At 35.2% G+C, this 22186-nt stretch overlaps 1 protein-coding gene across 2 annotated transcripts in view; it reads right to left on the bottom strand.

Moving 5' to 3' along the window:
• Nucleotides 1-1240: 1240 nt before the first annotated feature.
• SYDE2 (synapse defective Rho GTPase homolog 2) overlaps nucleotides 1241-22186 on the bottom strand; it is a 46770-nt gene continuing 25824 nt past the window's right edge. Inside the window, exons 5-8 of one of the 2 annotated variants that reach the window (XM_032870279.1) lie at nucleotides 12466-12647; nucleotides 9150-9381; nucleotides 4168-4215; nucleotides 3523-3608 (exon numbers count right to left, since the gene is read on the bottom strand). In XM_032870279.1, coding sequence (XP_032726170.1) covers nucleotides 4205-4215; nucleotides 9150-9381; nucleotides 12466-12647 — 425 coding nt within the window. In that variant the 3' untranslated portion in view covers nucleotides 3523-3608; nucleotides 4168-4204. Of the gene's footprint in view, nucleotides 3609-4167; nucleotides 4216-9149; nucleotides 9382-12465; nucleotides 12648-22186 lie in introns of both variants that reach the window. The other variant, XM_032870278.1, reaches the window with a different exon arrangement.

A 22186-nucleotide genomic window follows, 5' to 3' on the forward strand; every position in this document is an offset into this window, starting at 1 on the left:
AACGCTTTTGCATAACCCAGTGCATAATGGCTATTGATTTGTAGTTTTTAGAATCAACGTATTAAGGAAAAGCCTAAGTCAAATACAGTTCCCCCAAATAACATAATCTATTAATATTGATTAGATCAACTAATTGTGTAACTTAGAGAAATTAAGAGGTAAAGGGCAGTAATGGGCTGAAGGAAAGTATAGCATTGGTCATTTCCACAATGGTAGTGAGCCAAGAGATACTGTTTTAAACAAATGGATCAAGAAGCAAAGATTATTAAAGTTATAAAGGAAACTGAAAGAAGAACTAAAAATATCAAATGGGGAGGAGGAATGGACATGGCTTGTCATTCATACTGGACAATCAACAGATACTACTCAAATGACAAATCAAGAAACAGCAGCAGCAAACCTAGACCCAGTGATGAAGGCCGTGCCTACTTGAGGAATAGAAGGCAGCTGTACCGCTGAGGAGCAGTGCTGGTGTGAATGGCAGGGAGGCTCACTTTTAATCTCTATCCGTCTGAGTTGCTTGAACTTTATTTAGGTACATGCACTAAAATTAAAATTGTTGGGGGTGCCTGGGTGGCTCAGTGGGCTAAAGCCTCTGCCTTCGGCTCAGGTCACAATCCCAGAGTCCTGGGATGGAGCCCCGCATCAGGCTCTCTGCTGGGTGGGAAGCCTGCTTCCTCCTCTCTCTCTCTGCCTGTCTCTCTGCCTACTTGGGATCTCCGTCTGTCAAATAAATAAATAAAATCTTTAAAAATGGAGGACTGGGTGTGGTGCAAAAACAATGAATACTGTTATGCTGAAAATAAATTTAAAAAATTATAAATAAATAAATAATGTCTATTTTAAAATAAAATAAAATTAAAATTGTTTTTGATCCTAAAAGATGTCAGAACTGGTAGACTAGAAGGGAATGATAGCTGATAGTCTAATAGTGCAGAAAAAGCAGGTATAAAAACTCAAAAAGTCTTGAAGTTAAAGGTCATTAAAGTAAAGACATACTGAGGGTTGCTGGAGGGGATGGGGTGGCTGGGTGATGAACATTCACTGGGGAGGGCATGTGCTATGGTGAGTGCTGTGAATTGTGTAAGACTGATGAATCACGGACCTCTACCCCTGAAGCAAATTATATATATGTTAATTTTTTGAAAGAGTTGAAATAAAATAAAATGAAGTAAAGGCATAAGCTTACTGAGCACTACTAAATACAGCACAGTCAATAAAAGAGATTTATAGTCAGGACTCATGATTTAGACAACATAAATGTTTAGTATTTTCTATTTAAGATGGCAGAGATTAAACTACTCCCATCCAAAATTATATAACAAGATACAGCTGGCCTTTAAAGCATTTCAGATTTTGGAAAATTCAATTCTGGACCAAAAAATAGTGTTACATGTATTTAATGGGTAACATTCGATTGTCCAATACTCTAACACATTTGTTTAAAAAGAATGACATCAAAATAAGTAATCCTTAAAATCATTATGATAATTAATAGCATGACACCAAAGTTATGATACTTTAATAGAACTTTTACATTTCTGGAACAACTTATTCAATTCATTCAATATACATGATATAGTAAACAAAAACATTTAAAGCACATTTCTTTTGACTGTTTATTCAATATATATACCTGTCACATTTTTTTTGGTATTCTTCTGAACTATTATACAAAGCTTTAAAAAATGAAATTTTCATATAAAAATAGTTATTTACCTGACTTTTTAACAGTTGAGTTTTCAAATTAAATAACAAGGTGTTCTGTTTATCAATGTATATTACATAGAAATAGTTAAATACTTTAATATTTAGAAAAACATCAAGAAGTCAGTTTTCTAAAGGCTACTATGTCTTTAGTTGGTGATCCAGATTTTATTTATAATTTTAAAATTACATATTCTGTGGGTATAAAAGTTTAAAAAAATACATTCCAATTTAATTAAAAAGGCTTCTAAATTTACATTTTCAAACACTGCTGTGATTGCTATAGTGACTATCTTGTAATATACTTAGCCAAAATAAGTTAATTTTTCAAAATCAGTAACATGGAGTATGCTGGCCAGATTTCTTTCTAAACAAATAAGGGTAATTATAAAGTCAATGTTATCGATATACTACTACAAATAAATATGTTTAAAGTATAATTACTTTGTTTTAAAAAGCAGGACATAAAAATGCATAGAATAGGTGAAGATTTTTAATGCAAATCACTAGTGCAGAAAACTGGGTTCTTAATTCCTTAAGATAGTAGAGGATTTCAGTTTAAAAGATGACTTCTCACTAGGGATATTGTGACTTTCTTCAAATCAAAAAAAGAAAGTCTCTTATTTCTATTCAGCTGCTTCTAGTGTTTTGGTTCAAGTATTTCTACGGAACTCCTTTAACTTAAATGTTCTTTCCCTGAAAAAGACATTTTAAGCTAATAATTTTGGCCTCATGACATACATACTTTAAAGATACATGTGATTCTGCAGCCAATGCCTCCCCCATTCTAATATCTATCCACATATGCACTTATAAATAGACACATTTCCAAGATTATAAAAATATTTAATTTTCATAAGCTTAAATAATTACTGAATGTTAATACAGAATACATTAATATTTGTATAATTTTACTTTTATTTATAAAAAGGTTTTTTATAGCAGCATTTGCATTGCAAATGAAATATGATCAGATGATGTTGCAGTGTACATGGACCCACACTGCAAACCCAATGGAGCAGCTGCCACGTTCCTCTAAAAGAAACATCTGTTTCAGCTACAAAGGAGCAGTTCCTATAACTTACAAAAGTCATGAGGGGCTAATAACTTATCTGAACCTTATAAGTGCATTTAAAAGTTATCTCCATAGAATTGGCCATATTTGTTAAAAATAGTCACAAGGCCAAGTTTATCTCTGCCCCCAGAAAAATTTTCTAATGAGATAAGTAAAAATTATATTAATGAATAGAGTTTTTAATTGAATCACATGAACTAACTAAAAATTAATGGCATTTTCAAGAGTAAAAAAATAAAACCATCACAGTGAGAGGTATAAGATAGTGAGAAAGACTGATCAGAAATTTAAAACATTACAAAAAAAGCAAATTAAAACTCTCAATCTCAAACACTCATATTAAGCTTGTTTTTGTTGAGTTCACGCTCCAGATTTCCAATCAAAGTATCAATACTTTCTTGTAGGTCTTTAAGATTGACTTTTCGATCCACGGTAGACTCAATTGTCTGCATTGTCAAGTATGTCTGAAATGTGTACTCTTTGGACATGGGTACTGGCTGTTCAATCATTATATCTTGTCCATACATCTTGCTACAGTTTTTTCCATCTTCTCTATCTTCCGAAGGGACGTTATCATAATCTACATCATTTAAATTTTCTTTTGCATTTAAAAAGTAGTTTTCTCCACAGCTGCTCCAGTCTCCTGCATAACGATTGCTAACTGGACTGTCTAATCTGGTTTGCCTTGGTCTAAGTATTCTTGATGACTCAGTACCACTCAAATTTAACAGGCAAGGTCGTTCTTTCCTCCTCCTCAAATAATTTAGAGAAGACTTCTGCTCTGGAAACAAATTGTCTGTCGATTCTTTGACAGTTAAACGTTGCACTAGAAACAAACAACAAATTTGCTTAGTCACAGCCATCCAACTGGCCTTAATAAAACAGAGCAAAGATAAGCCGTTTAATAATCAACTACAAACATGCATTAAAAAAAACATGCACACTATTAAAAAATAGCATTCCATAATTACTTTTTTCTATCACCAGAAATAATCAAGATTAGGGACAGAAGCTAGGAGAATGTTCAATGGTGCTAATTCATGCCATATCATAACATCCCCAAACAAATTTCTGATGTTGATTAACTTTCGGTGCAAGTTAATTATTATCTAGCTATAATTCAAACAGTAGCTAAGCTGGTAGCTTCTTCTAAATTAAAAGCTACAGTAAAAAGCAGGCAAGGCATGTTGGTGTACAAAGAAAAAAAAAACAAACAAACCAGAAGTTCCTTCTGCAAACATCTAAATGAGGCAAAGACATCTAAAGTGCTCACTCTAACCTTTGTGCTTTTTTGCAATTCTATTAGCAGCGGTGTCAAAATTTACTAAGCAGCCCAAATTTCACTTTGATAAAATACACAAATACTAGACTTGACCACTAGTTACCTGAGTTTGGTTACACAGCATTAGCTACTAATAGTCTTCATTTATTGCCTGAAAACAGTACAGATACTTTATTTTCCCATTCTGGTTAGGTATTTAACAATCTCGAATAACATTCTTCATATTAAAATTCATTTCTTCTAAGAGTATACATTGTGCTGGCCGTACAGATTACTATAGATAAACACATCATGAAAAACCCAGGCTTTACTGTTTACCCTTTCTGTGAATATTAGACAAAACATTTGTCTAAGGTTCTTCTATATATAAAAGGACTTAAATGTTGAGGCATAGCTTTTAAAAACTGTCCATAATGCCTTTCTCTTTTTGCTTATTTTCTATTAATAAATGCCTCTCCATTTATACTTTCTTTCACTAAGATACATATTATCAGTGTGAATATATTATCAGAAGTAACACACCCATTTTTCACACTCCAACATATAAAGAACGCTTGTTTCCTACTGTAGAAAATAAGATAATAAAAACATAATATAAACATGTATATAGTGCTAGTTTTCCAGACTTACAGGGACCTTAATAACATTTTTCAGATCATATCTTTTTACTTAGATTTTATTAAAATACTTGATAACTATCTATAGGTATGTTTTTAACATGTCCATTTGTCTATATTTCTATGATGGCCAGTATATATAATTATGAATAGCTAACAAAACTCTTGATCAAAAATTTTCTGGAAAATAAAGGTCTGATATTTACTTTAAATTGATCTTTAATAACAGTATTAATATATAATGCCCCATGCCATTAATTGATGCAATTATAGAAGGAATATCTGAATTTTTTCTACGGTTTAATTATTCAAATTCTTTTTTCTCCTCTAGCTGCTAATCTTCTTGCCTTTCTCCCTCATTTTCTGTGCTATTCCTGTTCTTAGTGCTTAAGTGTCAAGACTATTGTTTTCATTACTTTGCTAACCTTGAAGTCATCTGGTTTGTGAGCTAACCAAAGTAAAAAAAAATTTTTTTTAAGTAAGCTCTGTGCCTTGGCAACATGGGACTTGAACTCATAACCCTCAAGATCAAGAGTCTCATGTTTTACCAACTGAGCCAGCCAGGAGCCCCAAAGTAAAACATTTTTGATTGTTTGTTGAGCTTATCTTGTTGTGCCCCTATCTCTAACATTTACCTGCAAAACCCAGATTTATTTTGTTGCCAGTTACTTAAAGTTGTTTAAATAAACCCTTATTCAAACATGATTTTCGTATATTTTCTTGGAAAACATTTAGGAAACCAATTATAATATTTTATATCTTTTAGACAAAAAATTCAGTTTCTGAAAAATCGACTTCACTGAATTTTTAAACTATAATGATGGAGTGATTTCCTATTAAAAATGCAGAGAAAATGTCTAATTTTAACCCCAAAAGGGAAGTTCTAGTTTCCCAGCATTGTGACTGCCCATCTTCAACAGAATAAAATTTAAAATGCAATCTATAAAGTTGCTGAAAATGTTTCAAAATGTAATGATAAGTACTAAGAAACTTAATTTTCTTATCTTGTTCTACTGACAGATTTATATTTTTAATCACTTTATTAGTCTTTTATCTATAGCATAACTGCCTTATTTAACAGAATATATTAAGTGCCTAGATAATGCCAAACACCACTGTCTTAGAACTTGGGTTCTAAGGGTAAGCAAAATATAATCCCTGACCTCATAAAGCTTACTCTAGTGAGAAAAATGAAAGAAAAAGGAATAGGAAAAAAAATTATAGCTTTTCCCCAAAAAACCTGCCCCAAATTTACTCATCATAGAAAATGTGCTACAGCAAACAGCTGGTCTAGGAGTTATACTCTTTCTAAAGCTATTTCCCCATCTATAAAGAGAAAGTAAATTTTAATATTCTTCTTAAAACAGCAAAACCACTTTTAAAAAGCAACAATTTTGTAAAAATCCAATACATTAAAAAGATGAAAAGAAGACTATTTTGATCAAAAGGGAAGTGTGTTTACATTTTGTTCCCTCACCTGCTGCCAATCTGGCTCCGAAGCTGCTTCCAAAGAACCTTAGGGCTTGGCAGAAGACAATATGAAATGCCACTGGCGGGATGATTTTTACCTTCTAGTGCCAATATGCTAGAATCCTAACCAATCACTTTGCAGATAAGATTTTTCCAATGGAAAGCTTAAAGCAAATTTTATTATTGCCCCAAATTAAAAAAACAAAAAATAACACAAAAAGTTAAAATAACGAAGCCACGTGGGTGGGGGGAGGGTGGAACCAACTTTTTTTTAACCTCCAGAGGAGGAGGGGAAATTCCAAAATACAAAAATAAGTAAGATATGCATCTAGCAAAGCAGGTCAAACCCTTCTACTTGGTGCCTAGAGATGGGCATTCACCAAGTTCATACACTATGGCCCTTTCTCTGTATCACTACCAACTTACTCAGGCTCAGTAATGGTACCACTTCTACTTGATGTTTGCCTTTCATTCAATCCAAAAGCAAATAATTTTGAGGGCCACATTAACCGGTATTTATTCTCATCTTTCTGCCCTTTATCTGAGGTACTATAACTAAAGAAAAATACAGGTTATAGAAAAGGGGGCAGGATTTTTTTTTGTTTTAATTGAAGTAAAGCTGACATACGTTTATATCACTTTCAGATGTAAACACAGTGAGTCAACAATTCTACAGATGACACAACGCTCCCCATAACAGGCGTAGTCACCATCTGTCACCAACATTATTACAATGACATTGACTATGTTCCCTATGCCGCCCTTTTCATCTCCTGGACTTGATTTGATTTGGTAACTGGAATTCAGTGTTTCTTAGTCTTCTCCACCCATTTCACTCCTCCCTCCACCCACTGCCTCTCTGGGAACTAGCAGTTTATTCTCTGTACTTACGAGTGTATTTCAGGTTTTTTGGGGGTTTTTTTTGGTTTGGTTGTTGACTTGTTTTATAGATTCCATATGTAAGTAAGATTATATGGTATTTGTCTTTGTCTGACTTATTTCACTTAACATGATATCCTCTTGGTCCATCCATGTTGTTCTGAATGGCAAGATCTCCTTTTTTTAAATAGCTGAGTAATAATCCCTAGAGTATATGTGGGTGTGGTGTGTGTATCACATCTTCTTTACCCTTTTGTCTACTAATGGGCACTTAGGCTGCTTCCATATCTAGGCTACCGTAAAGCTGCAGAAGCGCGTACATCTTTTCAAATTCATGTGTTCATTTTCTTTGGGTAAATACCCCACAGTAGAATTACTATATTGTATGCTACTTCTAATTCTTTGAGGATCCTCCATACTGTTTTCCATAGGGCTGCACCATTTACATTCCCAACAACACTGCACGAGGGTTCTCTTCTTCCCACATCCTCACCAACACTTGTTACTTCTTGTCTTTTTGACATTATTCATTCTGACAGGTATGAAGTGATATATCACTATGGTTTTGATTTGTATCTCCCTGAGCATCAGTGATGTTGACCATCTTTGCATGTGTCTGTTGGGCATCTGGATGTCTTCTCAGGAAAAAGGTCTATTCAGGTCCTCCAGGGCAGTTATTTTTAAATAACACTAAACTCTGATACAGAATTAATGATAAAGAAATCAGGTACTTATAGTAAACTCCAGGTAAGCAAGTTTTCATTTGTCAATGATGAAGATGGCTCCTTTCCCAATTCCTGATGCTTATTAGAATTAAAGCAGTTGTAGGAAAAACTATAGGAAACACATATTTAAAACTTTAACCTGGGAGCTCCCTTCTGTTGGGTACCAAATACAGAAATCAAACCAATTATCCAGAACCTCTTGATTCAGGATTTTTAAATATTAATGATATATACTAATTTGGTTAAAATTAGAAGTGTTTTTTAAGTCTGTGTTTGAAAGAAAGCAAAAATTTTAACTTTATAAACTTACAAGTTGACCTTTTTATTCACTTTCTATAATTAATTTGATTTTTTTTAAAAAGACTAAATCAAGCATTTCTTTGTACTTTGGTCTATCCTCATATGTACCATTAAAAGAGTAACAAAGCTAACTTTATACAAAACACTTTGCACAATGCCTAGATGCTTTGTCTATAGAATCTTCATAACAACCCCAAGGTAGGAACTATTTACAGAGAAGCCTACTGAGGCTTAGGGGAATTAAATCTGTGTCTGGGCCACAATCTGGATCCGAATCCAAGACTGGCTCCAGGGCTCAAGCACTCTTACTACTGTGTGTTACACAAGTTCCTAGGTACTTTCATGTTTGGTATTATGCAGGGTGGGGAAGCGGGGGGGTCACTACAGGATAAGAAAATTTTGGAACTTAAATATAGCATCCTGTATAGAACATCTCATTAAATACATATTCCTTTTAGCTCTGAAACTACATAACAGAGGTATTAGGAAAATAACTGTCAGCTTTTTGTCACTGACTGGAACAAGGGATGGTTAAGAAAGATGGAAAGATCAAAGATGACTGTCAACTCAAGCCTGGAAAATTTGAAGAACAACCATGGATATAGTAAAGTTGTCAGGAAGAAGAACAGAATGAAGGAGAAAAATGATTTCTCCTTCATATCAGCTGAACTAAAAATGAGAAGGGTAAAGAAATTAATATTTACAGAGTACCTATTATGTGACAAGAGCTGTGCTGAGCACCTTACAAACGTAACTTTTTATTTGATTCCCCTATAAATTCTATAAACATATTATTAAATCCATATGACAAAAGAGGATACTGAGGATCTAAGATGTTAAAGAACTTGTCCAAGATCAGAATGCTAACAAGCAACACAACCAGGATACAAATCCAGATCTGACCAAAATGTGTACATTGATCTGTATGTCTATCAACGAAAGCAAAAATCTAAATGGAGATATCAATTCTTAACTATCTGAAAAAGCAAAATCTAGAAAAGATTTTCTCGAATCATATATGGGTATATTTAAAGATTAGTTAATTCAAACACCCTATCATTGAAAGAGAAAAATATTTCCATAGAATCATTTACCTGGCCACAGCTGAAGTAAGTAATGAAGAACTTCAATATGTTTTTTAAAATCCAAAGCACTTGCAAGTTCTTCTGAATCAGTAAAGACTCTGTTGTTATGGGTAGAAGTCTCTTGCCTTTGACTTAATAATACAGGTCCAAAGCACACGGCCAAATTCTGGCAAGTCATCTTGTTCACTTCATGATAAGAAGCCACTAATTTCAAATGATCCAGTAACATCTTTAAGGTTGCCTAAATTAAATTAAATTAAATTACATTTCACTTAATAGAGTTATACACAGGGGCAAATTTAAGGACACAATTTACAGCAGAAAATAGAGGTAGGCATCTTTTTAAAAGGTTATTTCAAAGATTTGCTTCTAAGTTGGATATTGGGAACTCTGAAACATATTTTCTTATGAAAACATTACATAGGACCCTTAGGTTCCAATGACATAACCTGATCCATTAAATGGCTAAAATACATACTCTTTATAAAAGTCTCATGAATGCATTCCAAATTTCAACTGGACTGCCTGCGAAAATATATATCAACAGTTTCCTCTCTTTCCTCCTCTAAAATGACAACAGCTTGGGCTGTGATGGAAGAGGAATTAGGTAAGAATGTTCATCTTAAGTACAAATAAATCCTGTAGTTCTGAGTAGGGGACTACCATCCTTGAATCTGGGAAGCCAAAGATTTCAAACACGACTCGGTTTATCATGATTCAGATTAGGAAAAAAGCTAATGTGCTTAACCAATAAATACTTTAAGTAGGCAAACCATGAATAGCATAGCTAGAAATAACAGAAAACTTAGTTGAAAAGAATACTTTTTAATACTTGAGGGAACTAGTAAGGGGAGTTTGCTCAAGAAGTGGAAGATTATTTAGGTTTAAGCAATTATGGAAAGAAATGATGTTTTTGAAGTGCTGGAATAAGATCAATCATTTAACAAATAAAATGAGTATATAATTTCTTCATAATTATATTAAAGAAAATTTCTTCATAATTATATTAAAGAAATGAATGACAAATAAAACTGTAGTTATAAAAATTAGAAAGAAAAAGAAAAAATCAAAAGGACATATTTCTAGAGCCAAAAGTGACAGCTAGATTCAGTGATCAGAAGGTCATCAGTAACCTTGGCAAAAACAAATCTAGAGAGATAGGGTCGGAAGCCAGATTAGAAAGTGTTGAGTAGTCAAGCGTCGTGAAGAAGTAAGGACAGCCGAAATAAACATTCTTTCAATGTTTGGCTGTGAAAGAAAGGAATGACAAGAGAATGAAAGCCAGAGGAGACTATAATTGATATTTTGAAATAAAAACAAATATATGAATCACAAAAACACTGTAAATAAGAAGTACCTGTTCCTCTTCTCCATTCACTATACATTTCCTAACACAAATGGGACTCTACATTCATTGACATATTAAGGCTAGTTTCAGCATATTGTGCTGTGAGCAATACACACACACACACACACACACACACACACACACATACACATAACCACCTCTGGTTAAACATCTTAGGTTTAATCTCAATAGCAAACCAAGAAATACAACCTAAAATTAAAAAAATACTTTTTGTCTACTAAGATGAGCCAAAAAATCTAATTGTTGTGTCCCTCTTGAAAAGTAATATGAAAATGTATTAAGAGCCTATACATGTTCACATCATTTAAATCAATAACTTCACTGAGATTCTATTCTAAATACATAACTCTAACTGAAAAGAAATCTCTGCATACAAATACATACAAATAGGTTCTATTATACAAAAGAGAATAGTGACAACTTACGTCAAGTTCACTCAATGGAAGTTATGCAGCCTTTTTAGAAAGGACGGTAATAGCATGAGTTTTGAGGCCTGACTGGCCTAAATTCAGATGACAGACTACAACACTCATAAAAGCAATATAACATGGACAAGTGTTCGAATACCTAGATAACTCATTTCTTTACTTATAAGAAAAATGACACAATTTTATCTTATATCAAAGAAGGACTATCTCTATCCCTTCACCGCACCCTTCTGCTGCTGTCCACGTCTTTGTAGCTGTTCCCCTCTCTCACCCAAAGAAGCAGTTAATTGCTAATCTAATTGAGTAAGCACAAGATGTTCAGAAGACTATAGTAAACTGGTGAATGAAGTTTTGGGGCTTAACATTTCTATATGCTCAGGTGCCTGGGTGGCTCAGTAGGTTAAGCATCTGCCTTCGGCTCAGGTCATGATCCCAGGGTCCCGAGATCAAGCCCCAAACTGGGGGGGGGGGGGGTCCCTGCTCAGCGGGGAGTCTGGTTCTGCTCTCTCTCCCTCTGCCCACCACCCCCCACCTCCACCATTTGTGCTCTCTCCCTCTCTCTTTCTCTCAAATAAATAAAAAGAAATTTTTTTAAGAGTTTATTTTTTTATTTGACAGAGAGAGACACAGTGAGAGCGGGAACACAAGCAGGGGGAGTGGGAGAGGGAGAAGCAGTCTTCCTGCTGAGCAGGGACCCCGATGCAGGACTAGATCCCAGGACACTGGGATCACGACCTGAGCCCAAGGCAGACACTTAATGACTGAGCCACCCAGGTACCCCTCAAATAAATAAAATATTTTTCTAAAAATTTCTATATATTCACTCTTGCCCTTTCTACCCTCACATGATAAAAAATACAGGTAAAGTCAGCCTCATCCGGACAAGCCCAGCCATATCACTCTTAATTTCCCTTTTGTTCTAAGGAACAACAGCTAAAGCTAGGCTAAGACTGGTTCTGTAGACCCAGCTATCCTAATATCTGCTCTGCAGGCATGCCTGAAGATATGGATCTCAAGATTCAGATTGTGAGGAGGCGGCAAACGGGAAGAGACAAGAAGGAAAGAAACGGTGGTGATGAGGGTTGCTTAAGTCTTGAGGCTAAGCCATGTACACTACGACAGTTACCACATTGTTTAAATACTAAATGGAAATAAACTAATTTGTTAATTAGGGTTGCCTTTGGATAATGGTAATTGCCATTTTCCATTCTTTTCTATATCTTCCCAATTTTTCTTTAATAAATATATATTATTTTAAAGAGGTAATCATAGTTTTAAAAAATATATAGGAAGTACCTGTGCCTAAACTAAAATTATATATAGGAAAGATAAAATTGTTACCTAGATTTATTCCATTTAAGAAGCAGGTTTTTGACTTAATGTTGTTTAAGGAGCCTTTAGTAAAAGGAAGAGCTTAAACTCATAGTGCCACAAATATAAAATAACTGAAAAATTATTTGCAGCTCTGGAGCTAAGTATGTATTCATTAGCTGGCTTTTAGGGAAAAAGGCATACCGCATATGTTTACCTTCTCAACATCAGGAAGACAATCAAGCAGGTCAACAGTGTGCTTAGAGTCACTTGGGTCATTCTCACATCCGCTTGATGACATTTTCAAAGGATTTTTTGCCATTGTGTCTAATACAGCCTCATAAAGCTGCTTTGTTATCAGAGGAGAAGGAAGTTCTCTTAGATAGTCCTTAAGAACACCTTTAGAAAACAAAGAGAGACAGCAATTGGTCTTCAGAACAAAATTTTTAAAAACCATGAATTTTTTTAAAGTATTGTTATAGTCAATCTTTAATATTCTGAAAATAATAAACACAACAACAAAAACCTATTAAAACACTAGCATTCTGTCATCTTATAAACTGCCTCAGTAATTGACTTGTTTTGAAAGCATGCTAAAAATGCACACACATCATTCCCAATGATCATGCATATTAGGTTTGTTATTCATAAAGTAAGCAATTCATGGTTCATATACTCTATTGAGTCTGGCCCTCTATAAATACACATGAAACAAAAGTTGAGAAAACAAGGCTACTAATATTAATTGGAAATTATTCCAATTACATGAATTTTGAGTTTCTAGACTTTTGAGAGTTAAGGAACACAATGGTCCATGTATAACATGATGACTATAATTAATAATACTGTATTATGTATTTGAAAGTTGCTAAGACAGTAGACCTTATTTTGTTTGTTTACTGATGAGTAAGAGTATTCTTCCTTACATTGCTTTGTAGATTTGGGGTGTTGTATCCAAAGAGACAACTGGACCAAAAGATCCATTGGAATAAACTGGAATCCCATCCTCCAGCTATGCTGTAAAATTTTAAAAAGTGGCATTTTATAGCCACATCACAGTATTCCAAAGTATGAACATTCCAGAACTTTATCTAGTCAGTCACTGCAGATGGAATACTTGGGTTGTTTCTAATCTTCCGTGATTCCCAAACATGCTACAATGAATAGTCTTGCACATCATTACTTGTATGTATGCACGTATGTCTATAGGATAAACTCCCAAAACAGGATCACTAAATCCAACATGTATTTGTGATTTTGAGAGAAAAGCAGGGGTAAGGATGTCTCCTACGTTTGGAGCTTGAGCATCTAGTTGGAGAGCAGTGCTATACTTTAAATGGCGGGGGAAGGGAATGGGAAGGAGTTTCATTTTGAGTATATTCAGCATAAAGTCTCTAGGGAACAGTCAAGGTTTCTGGATAGAAACATCTAAGGCTCACAAAGAGATGGCTGGAGACCCTGAGAATGATCAACTTAAAGAGGATAACAGAGCTTGGGAATAGATGAGATGACCAGGGAGGCACAGATGATGTGAGAAGGCCCTGAAGAACAACAGCTTTTAAGGAGTCATCAGGAAGAGGATTTTCCAAAGGCGTCTAAAGAAGTATGGGTAGTGAGAAGAGGCAGGGAGGGGCTAAGGGGACTGGCAAGTATGCTGCCAAGGAAGTCAAGAAAAGAATGTTTCAAGAAAGGGTCTATGATATCAACCGATGGCCAACAATAGGCAGGTTGGATAATAACCACGTTAAGTACTATGGAGAACAGTGTTAAGCAAACCTGGTTGCACACTGAAATAACCTGAAGAACTTAAAAATATATATATTCCAGAGCCCCATGCCAGCCCTACTAAATCATAATCTCCAGTGGTCTGAGCTATGTCCTTGTATTTTTAACAAATTCCTGTTGTGATTCTAAGGTGGCAGTTTTGTAACTAGGTATAAGAAACATGAGATAATGCAAGACAAGGATCAAAAAATGTCCACCAGACAAAGAAGTCAGCAACTTTGGTAAGACAGCTTCAGGGGAATAAAGGGCACAGAAGTCAGGTTGCATTTGGTTCGGAAGTAAATGGATGTTAAAGAGATAGAGACAGAGAAAGCAAGATAGGCAATCTGCTCAAATCTGGCTTTGAGAGAAGGTGATCACCATAGATGGGTGGGAAGGAGAGAAGCAGGATAAAGTAGGGATTTTTTTTTTTTTAAGATGAAAGAGACATGACCATTTAAATGCTAATATAAAGAAGATATTAAATAGGTTTTTAAGGTCCAAGAGAGAGGAGTAAGTTGAGCAAAATCTTCAAAGAGGAAAGAAGAAGAGATTTCTAAGAACACATGAAGGAATTAAAATTAGCCCAAAATGTGAGGAAGATCATTTCTATACTGTTACAGAAAAGGCAGTGGAGAAGTACAAAGGATGTATGCCAAAGAAGGCATGCTGGCAGGTTGGGTCACAGCAAGTACAGAAGGTTCCTCTCTAACGGCTTCTATTTCCTCCAGGAAGTAAGGAGGCAAGGTCATCTGCGAAGAGTGACACGGGTGAAGTGAGATTTGAGGAGTGAGAAAATATTAAACAGACACTCCGGAGAATGAGAGAAGAGGAATGGGAGAGACAAGAACACATATTTATTAGCAGACACCACTGAAAGCCCAGTTGATTTCGAAGTCCATGGATTTATACTGGTATCAAGATATACCCCTGTATGATTTTTTTTTCTAGTAGAAAGCAGCAACTCAGATACAGGCTAGAAAAATAGACCAGCTATTCTAGCCAACATGGAGCAATGAGGACCAGATTTAACTTCTTGCCTGAAACAAGTAGAAACACCCAATAAAATAACTAGAAAACAAAACAAAACTATGTTCAACACATTGGACATCAGGCAAAGAAGGATATGATCCCCAAGGGATGGGAAACTAATGAAGTATGCCCATAACTACTTCAGCTTACTGCCTGGAAAGCCCTTCCAGGTCGCAGTGAGGAGGTACAAACGCAGGTAGTTAGTAGGTCTAGCTAAGTGGAGGAGAGGAAGCTAGAAGTCTAAGGAGATCAAAGCAGCTAGAGCTTGAAGGACAGATTATTAGAGAGTAGAGAGCTGTCCAGAAAAAAACTCTTGAGTATTTCCAAATCCCCCTGAGTTTCTATCTGAGTATTGATCAGCAAGTGCTGGTGAGGAAACTAACCAAAGCCAGAGAAAAAACTGCCCAAAATGATTAGAGGGAACAATTTCAGAAGCTTACACTGGCAGGCAACAGCTCCGGACCTGAGCAACCACAGTGAAAAACTTCATACCTCATGGGATTTGGCTACAGTACTGTACTAGGTTGAACTGTCTCCCACAAAGAAAATATATTTACGTCTTCATCCCCAGTACCTCAGAATGTGGACTTGTTTGGATCTTTACAGAGATAATCAAATTAAAATGAGGTCATTAGTGTGTGTCCTAATATAATATGACTGGTGTTCTTATAAAAGGGGAATTTGAACACAGGGATAGCTATGCATAGATGGAAGAGGACATGAAGAAGCCTGAGAGAACACCTTGTGAAGGCAGAGGACTGGAGTGAGGTCTTGATAAACTTAAGGAATGCCAAAGATTGCCAGCAAATCACCAAAAGCTATGATGAAGCAAAGAAGAACTCCTCTACAGGTTTCAGAGGGAGCAAGACAGAAGTATTAAAAGGATTAAAACAAAACAAAACAAAACAAAACAAAACAGAACACCTAGCACCCAAGAAAATAAAATCCACAATATCTGACATCTAACAAAAAATTACAATGTATATAAAGAAGCAGGCAAATATGATCTATAATGAGAAGAAAAATCAATTGTGAACCAACTCAGGAATGACATAAATGATAGGACACTGAAACAGTTATTATACGGTATTTCATATATTCAAGAAGCTAGAGGGGCGCCTGGGTGGCTCAGTGGTTAAAGACTCTGCCTTCGGCTCAGGTCATGATCTCAGGGTCCTGGGATCGAGTCCCGCGTCAGGCTCTCTGCTCAGCAGGGAGCCTGCCTCCTCCTCCTGTCTCTCTCTGCCTGCCTCTCTGCCTACTTGTGATCTGTCTGTCAAATAAAAAAAAAAAAAAAGAAGCTAGAAGACAGACTGAACATGCTAAGTAGAGACACAGAAGGTATGAAGAAAAGAGCATACTTGTAATACTGAAAATTAAAGAAACAGATTAAAAATACAATAGATGAAATTAATATTAGCAGAGAGGATTAATGTCTTGAAGACACAGCAATAGAAATAATCTAAAATTAAACAAAGAGATTTAAAAAAAAGATCAGAAGAAATGAACAGAATATAGGTGAGCTGTGAAACAAACACAAGTGACCTAATGCATGTGTAATTGAAACCTTTAAAGGAAAGAGGGAGTAGAAGATGGGTGAGTCAAAACCACAATCATAGTTGAAGATTTCAACATGCCTCTCTTAACAAGAAGAAAGAAAACATATAAAGACATCGGGAATTGAAACAACATTATTAATCAACTTGACTGCATTGATAATTATAGTATATTACATTCCAAAACACCAGAACACACATTCTTAAGGGTTCAAATGAAAACATTCACCACAGAAGAGCGTGTCCTTGACATTAAAGTCAGTTTAAACAAATACAAAAAGATGGGGTGCCTGGGTGGCTCAGTTGGTTAACCGTCTGCCTTCAGCTTAGGTCATGATCCCAGGGTCCTGGGATCAATCCCCACATCAGGTTCCCTGCTCAGCACGGAGTCTGCTTATCCCTCTCTGTCCACCTCTCCCTGCATTCATGCTCTCTCTTTCTCCCCCTCTCCCTCAAATAAAATCTTAAAAAAAAAAAAAAGATTCAGGTCACATGAAGTATGTGCTATGATTATAATGGAATTAAATGAGAAATTAATAATTTTAAATATCTGGAAAATTCCATAAATATTTTGACACAAACTTACATACTTCTAAATAACCCATGATTCAAAGAAGAAAAAGGAAAACCAGAAAGTGTTTGAACTAAGTGAAAATGAAAACACAACACATCAAAATTTGTGGGAGGTTAAAGCAGAGTTTAGAGGGAAATCTATAGCACTAAGTGTCTACATTAGAAAAGGAGGAAGGTCCCAAATCAATGGGTTCAATTTCTATCTTAAGAAAATGGCGGAGGCGGGGGGAGGAGTACTCAAAGTGAGTAGAAGAAAGGATCACAGTCGAAAGGCCAGTGTTACCCTGATATCAAAACCAGACAAAGACATCACAAGAAAACTACAGACCAATAACTTTCAGGAACACAGACACAAAATTCCTCAACAAAATGCTAGTACACTAAATCCAGCAATATATTAAAAAAAAAAAAAAAGAAGAAGAAGAAGAAACAACATCATGACTAAGTGGGATTAATCTCAGGTATGCAAGGGTTGGCTTAACATCTGAAAACCAATTAATGTAATATACTACATTAATAAAATAAAGGACATAAGCCACACGATCATTTCAATAGACTCATAAAAGTCATTGAACAAAATCCAACACACTTTCATGATAAAAACACTGAAAAAACTTGGAATAGGAGGGAATTTCCTCAACTTGCTAAAAGCGATCTATGAAAAATTCAGTTAACATAATAACTAATCGTCAAAAACTGAAAGCTTTTCTCCTAAAATCAAGAATAAAAATGGGGTGCCTGGGTGGTTCAGTGGGTTAATCCTCTGCCTTTGGCTCAGGTTATGATCTCAGAGTTCTGGGATCAAGCCCCTCGTCAGGCTCTCTTCTCTGCGGGGAGCCTGATTCCCCCTCTCTCTCTGCCTGACTCTCTGCCTACTTGTGACCTCTGTCAAATAAATAAATAAAATCTTAAAAAAAAAAAAAAAAAGAAAGAACAAGATAAGGATGTTCACTCTTGCCACTGCTGTTCAACATATAGTGGACGTTCTAGCTAGGGCAACTAGGCAAGAAAAAGAAATAAGAAGGACCCATCTTGGAAAGAGAAAAGTAAAAGTATCTCTATTTGCAGATGACATAATTTTATATATAGAAAATCCTAAGGAATCTACTAAAAAACTAACAGAACTAATAAATGAGTTTAGCAAAGTACAAGATCAATATGCAAAAATCAACTATTTTTATACAATTCAATGGAAAGAGAATTAACTTTTAATAGATTCTGGATGGGTCATTTCATTTGCATATTAAAATCACTTAGGACAAAGGCAGAACTTCAGTTGGAAATATAACCATTGGTGAGATATCAAAGTGTTCACTGAGTAAATGGGAATGCCCAAGAGTTCTGTAGATTATGGTAAATAGGAAAGATGCAGGTGGTGGTGCCATGAGCCTCAAGAGAGCTTTATTCCTCAGCAAAGCATAAGTTTCTACTCAACAGTGAAAAGACAACAATCTGGAAACAGTTGGTAAACTACTGACCAAACTTCTTCCTTGACATACAAAAAGAAATATGATATATATAAAGAGTTTGGCATATCATAACAAAGAATACATGTCAGATGTACAGTGATGATAATAATAAAGAATTTTATATACCATAGACCTGAGTCTTGTTTGTTCCCATTTCTTAAGTTATATCATGGGATTTTTTTTTTTTTACTACCACCATTAGTTTCACAGTCTAAACCTATCTACAATGAATAGCAACACTTGGTGTAAAGAGGACAATTGAGTTACAGTTAGAAAGTGAAAATGCAGTTTCTTGTAGTTGCCAAATAAAGACACTACTAACCCTCTAGGGCATGATTAAAAAAAAAAAAAAAAGATTCCATACGTGTTCCTTAACAAAGCAAGACTTGTTAGTTCTAACAAAATTTAATATGCCCTGATAGTTTGAGACTCGCCCTATAAAGCAATTAAATTAAATTAAAACCTAAAAGATCTCCAGAAAAGATAACTTTATAGCTTAGTAAAACACATATTTCAAATATCATTATCCTTTATATAATATACTAAACAACCATTAATATAAGTGGAATTTTAAATTAATCCCAGTTCAAGATTACTTACTTCACACATAATTTGAGGGTAAATAAGGGGGAATTATTACTAATGAATACTAAGCACTTAGAGAATGCTCAATGTACATTATGTTCAATGAAGTAAAAGTTGTAGCTCCTTTTCTATATGTAGACAAAGAGTTCATTGGAAAAATAATCAACAGATTTCACAAAATGATACATAGAAGAGATATTTATACTACCTTGTGACAGATACTATGTAACTACTCATCAATCTAGACATTAGTTTTATGACCTTACCTCAAAAACTTAGTAACAGACTGGAGTATCTTAAGCTATAATACCTTTTTAACATATTTTAAACACTCTGGAGATATAAAAACTTTAAGATAATAAGTATGTGGTAACAATCTTTATTGCCACAGGAACTACTAAAGGGAAACTTGGGAAAATTTTACATGGAGAAATTTATTTAGTGCAAAACAGTAAATTTTTTATTATGTACTTGAAGAAAATGCAGGCAATTACAGGTAAATAAAGAACTAGTTCTGGCTATATCTCTTAGGCTGCTCTGTAATAGTTAGATACTATGAAACCATATGCTTCTCACCTTCATTCAGGCACAAAGACCAACTATATAGGAAAATTCTACTAACCTCCATGATAGAATGATAGGTATCATCATACTTAAAAAAAAAAAAAAAGCATTCTAATAACTAAAACTACTTCTACCTCTCAAAGACTAATTTGTAGTATCTTTTTTTTTTTTTATTGATTCTCACTTAGCAAAATCACTCTGTTCTAACTAGAGCTCTGTCCCCAGATCTTCCAATAGTTAACTCTGTATCATACAGATCTTAGCTCAAACAGCATATCTCAGATTAACTTTCTTCTCTGACCCCCTAGCCACTGGAGTCACCAAGCTGACTACTACCTCCAGTCAGGGTCATTCCCAATGTCCTACTTATCACTCGTAAGTTACTAGATCTCACTGTTCATTGGATTGATTACTGATTCTCTCTTCCCCCACTAGAAAGCATACATAAGGACTGAGATACTATTATCCTGTTCACTTGTCCCTGGTGCCTAGAATACCTGGCGTATAGTAAATGTTCAATAAATATTTAGTAAATAAACCAATTAATTTCTAGATAGGGAAAGATAAGTGATTAAATGGACTCTGGTTATTCTCATGCATAGACACCCCTTTTCATTTGGGCTTTTTTTTTTTTTTTAAGATTTTATTTATTTATTTATTTATTTATTTATTTGACAGAGAGAGAGAGAGAGAGAGAGAGAGAGGGAGACAGCAAGAGAAGGAACACAAGCATGGGGAGTGGGAGAGGGAGAAGCAGGCTTCCAGCTGAGCAGGAAGCTCAATCTGGGGCTCGATCCCACTGGGATCATGACCTGAGCCAAAGGCAGAGGCTTAACAACTGAGCCATCCAGGTGCCCCTCGTTTGGGTTTCTTACTTTGATTTCCATAGCCACCATCACACCAGTACCCCCAGGAATGTACAGTGTTAAGTTTAAAACTCTGGTTCTGATTTGGAGAAAAATACCAAAACAAATAGTCTTTCAGTATTTATTTACTCTTTAGCACTGCAAAACAAATAAACATTTTTTTTAGTTTTGTTTTTTATTAAATACACGGAATAATAATTTTAAAAGTCACTATAGAACTACACATATTCACCTCAAAGAGTTAGTAGATCACCATCTCCATACCTTTCTTTTAGCCCTCCCAGCTGCCTCTACATGTTTAATGTGTAAGCGCTATTATAAAACCTAGTACAGGGAAACTCAACCAACTAAGTTGGAAGGAAGGGAGGGAGGGAGGGAAGGGAAAGACAGAGAGAGAGAAAAGTGAAAATGATCATGTTCTAACTCTGCTGTTTCTAAATGACCCTCATCGTCAGGTCTGGATTCCAGTCTGAGAGAGCATTCCAGGTATCTCTCACCACTCACCTGCCTGATGCTTTTCTCTTTAGCAAGTATTGCAAATCATGTAGCTTGCCGTCTCCCAGGTTTTTTGCTAATAGATTGCTCTCCTCCAACCCTGGCTGGCTAAGTCCAGTTCACCTTTTAAGTTAGCTGAGGAGTCACCTTTCCCACCAAGTTTTCCCTAATTTTCCCACAATAAGTTAAGTGCTCCTCTTCATATATTATAATCAGCTATCTCTGACTCTGTCTTCCCCCTTAGACTAGTATTCTTGAGGACAGAGATGATCTCTTACACATTGTTGTATTTCAAATGCCTTAGCAAAGTGTCTGGTGTATAGTAACATATGACATATAATGGTTAGACGAAAGGATACCATTTTTCTACAAGCAGTGGCAGGACTATGAAGATTAGTATCTAATTAAACTCATTCTTCAAGTGAGACACTGTCCCCTGAGGAAGTGCCCTTATCCTCTATCAGCACCTACTATAACAAAAAGTTAACTCACCAGAACAAGAATACTGAAAATACAAGTACAGGACCATGAGAATCTTTCTCAGGTGAAAATTCTATAGATAATAAAGATACACTAGAGTAGATAGAGCTGAACATAAACTCACTGACATTTCCTGAAGTTAATGCTATAAATTAATTTTTAAGTCCATTAATCTGACCCACCCTACCTCACTTACTCTTTCTGAACTTCCTGCTTACTTTGGTCACACTCCACAGATGTTACTCAGATCAAATGGTTCTTACTGCCTCAGTATATTTAGATTGCTACATCTATGATCATTCAGTGTTTTGCATTCCTTAGTGTTTATACAGTTTAAATGTCTATGTTCAATCCAGGTAAAGAAACATAGAAATAATTTGAAAGTTAATGTGCCAGACATCAGAGAACATATAATCCATATGGTATGGGAAAATGTATTATTTAATATGCACAAGTGAAGAAAATTACTAATGTTTGAAAGATAATTTGGGGTTTACTTCTGACCAGTTTTCTTTTAAGGGAAAATAAAAGAATGAATAATTTAAAAATAATTA

Source organism: Lontra canadensis, unplaced genomic scaffold, assembly GCF_010015895.1.
Source record: "Lontra canadensis isolate GAN:19392208 unplaced genomic scaffold, GSC_riverotter_1.0 scaffold40, whole genome shotgun sequence".
Lineage (NCBI taxonomy): Eukaryota > Metazoa > Chordata > Mammalia > Carnivora > Mustelidae > Lontra > Lontra canadensis.